General features: G+C 62.0%; 1 protein-coding gene across 1 annotated transcript in view; it reads right to left on the bottom strand.

The window, feature by feature from the left end:
* RASIP1 (Ras interacting protein 1) overlaps positions 1 to 855 on the bottom strand; it is a 14,444-nt gene that overhangs the window by 5,078 nt on the left and 8,511 nt on the right. Inside the window, exons 7-8 of the mRNA XM_006769987.2 lie at positions 780 to 853; positions 97 to 134 (exon numbers count right to left, since the gene is read on the bottom strand). Coding sequence (XP_006770050.1) covers positions 97 to 134; positions 780 to 853 — 112 coding nt within the window. The remainder of the gene's footprint in view (positions 1 to 96; positions 135 to 779; positions 854 to 855) is intronic.

Below are 855 nucleotides of genomic sequence, written 5' to 3' on the forward strand. Positions count from 1 at the left end.
GAAACTTGCGCGAGGACAGGCATGGGGTGGGCAGAACCGACTCCCATCCCAGCCCCCACTCCCCCCTCGTTTGCTTCTCCCAGAATCTCTTCTTACTTCTCTGGCTGACGGTCTCCAATTTCCTTAATCTTCTCCTGTGGAACAGCAAGGTTAGAGTCAGAGTGAGGGGGACCAGGGGGACAGGCCCAGGGTCAGTACCCGGGTTCTTCTAGAAGCACCTTTTAGACAGACTCTCCTTGCTTTTCAGATGGACTCAAGCTTCAGAATGGTCTCGCCTCACCTTTTAAAACACACGCCTCTATGATTACGAGCGGTCCAGCTCCCCCAGGTCCGCTTCTCAGAGTTCCTTCTTACCCCCCAGAAGCTTCCTAAATCTAAGAGGCCCAGGCTTTTTGGAGTGCACCCTCTTCCCTGCCTCTCCCTCACCTCTAGGCACGGCCTCCCGCACCAGTTCAGGCCGGGTGAGCTTCCCGCCTCGCTTCCCACAATGGCCTCTCCAGCTGTTTCATACACCGGGTTCTCCTCCTCCCTCCCCGCATCTCCGTCTCCCAGAATGGTTCCTCCCATTGACCCCACAGCTGCGGAGGCGGACGCTGCACAGCGGATGGACCCACACCTCCCAGCGTCCCATGGGACCCCCGGCTTCGTAGCCCGCGCCCCTCCTGAGCCACCGCGGGAGATGTGGTGACAAAACTGGGGTGAAGGGTGGCCCGCGAAGGCTGCGCCAAGGCCCCCGGGGCGGAAGCGGAGCCCGACGGTGGTGGGGGTCGCTCGCTCACCCAGACAGACTCCTTGATCAGACGGGCCAGGCGGCCTAGCAGGCGCGGCAGGTGGCCCAGCTCCAGCTCCCGGGCC

Source organism: Myotis davidii, unplaced genomic scaffold (genome assembly GCF_000327345.1).
Source record: "Myotis davidii unplaced genomic scaffold, ASM32734v1 scaffold464, whole genome shotgun sequence".
Lineage (NCBI taxonomy): Eukaryota > Metazoa > Chordata > Mammalia > Chiroptera > Vespertilionidae > Myotis > Myotis davidii.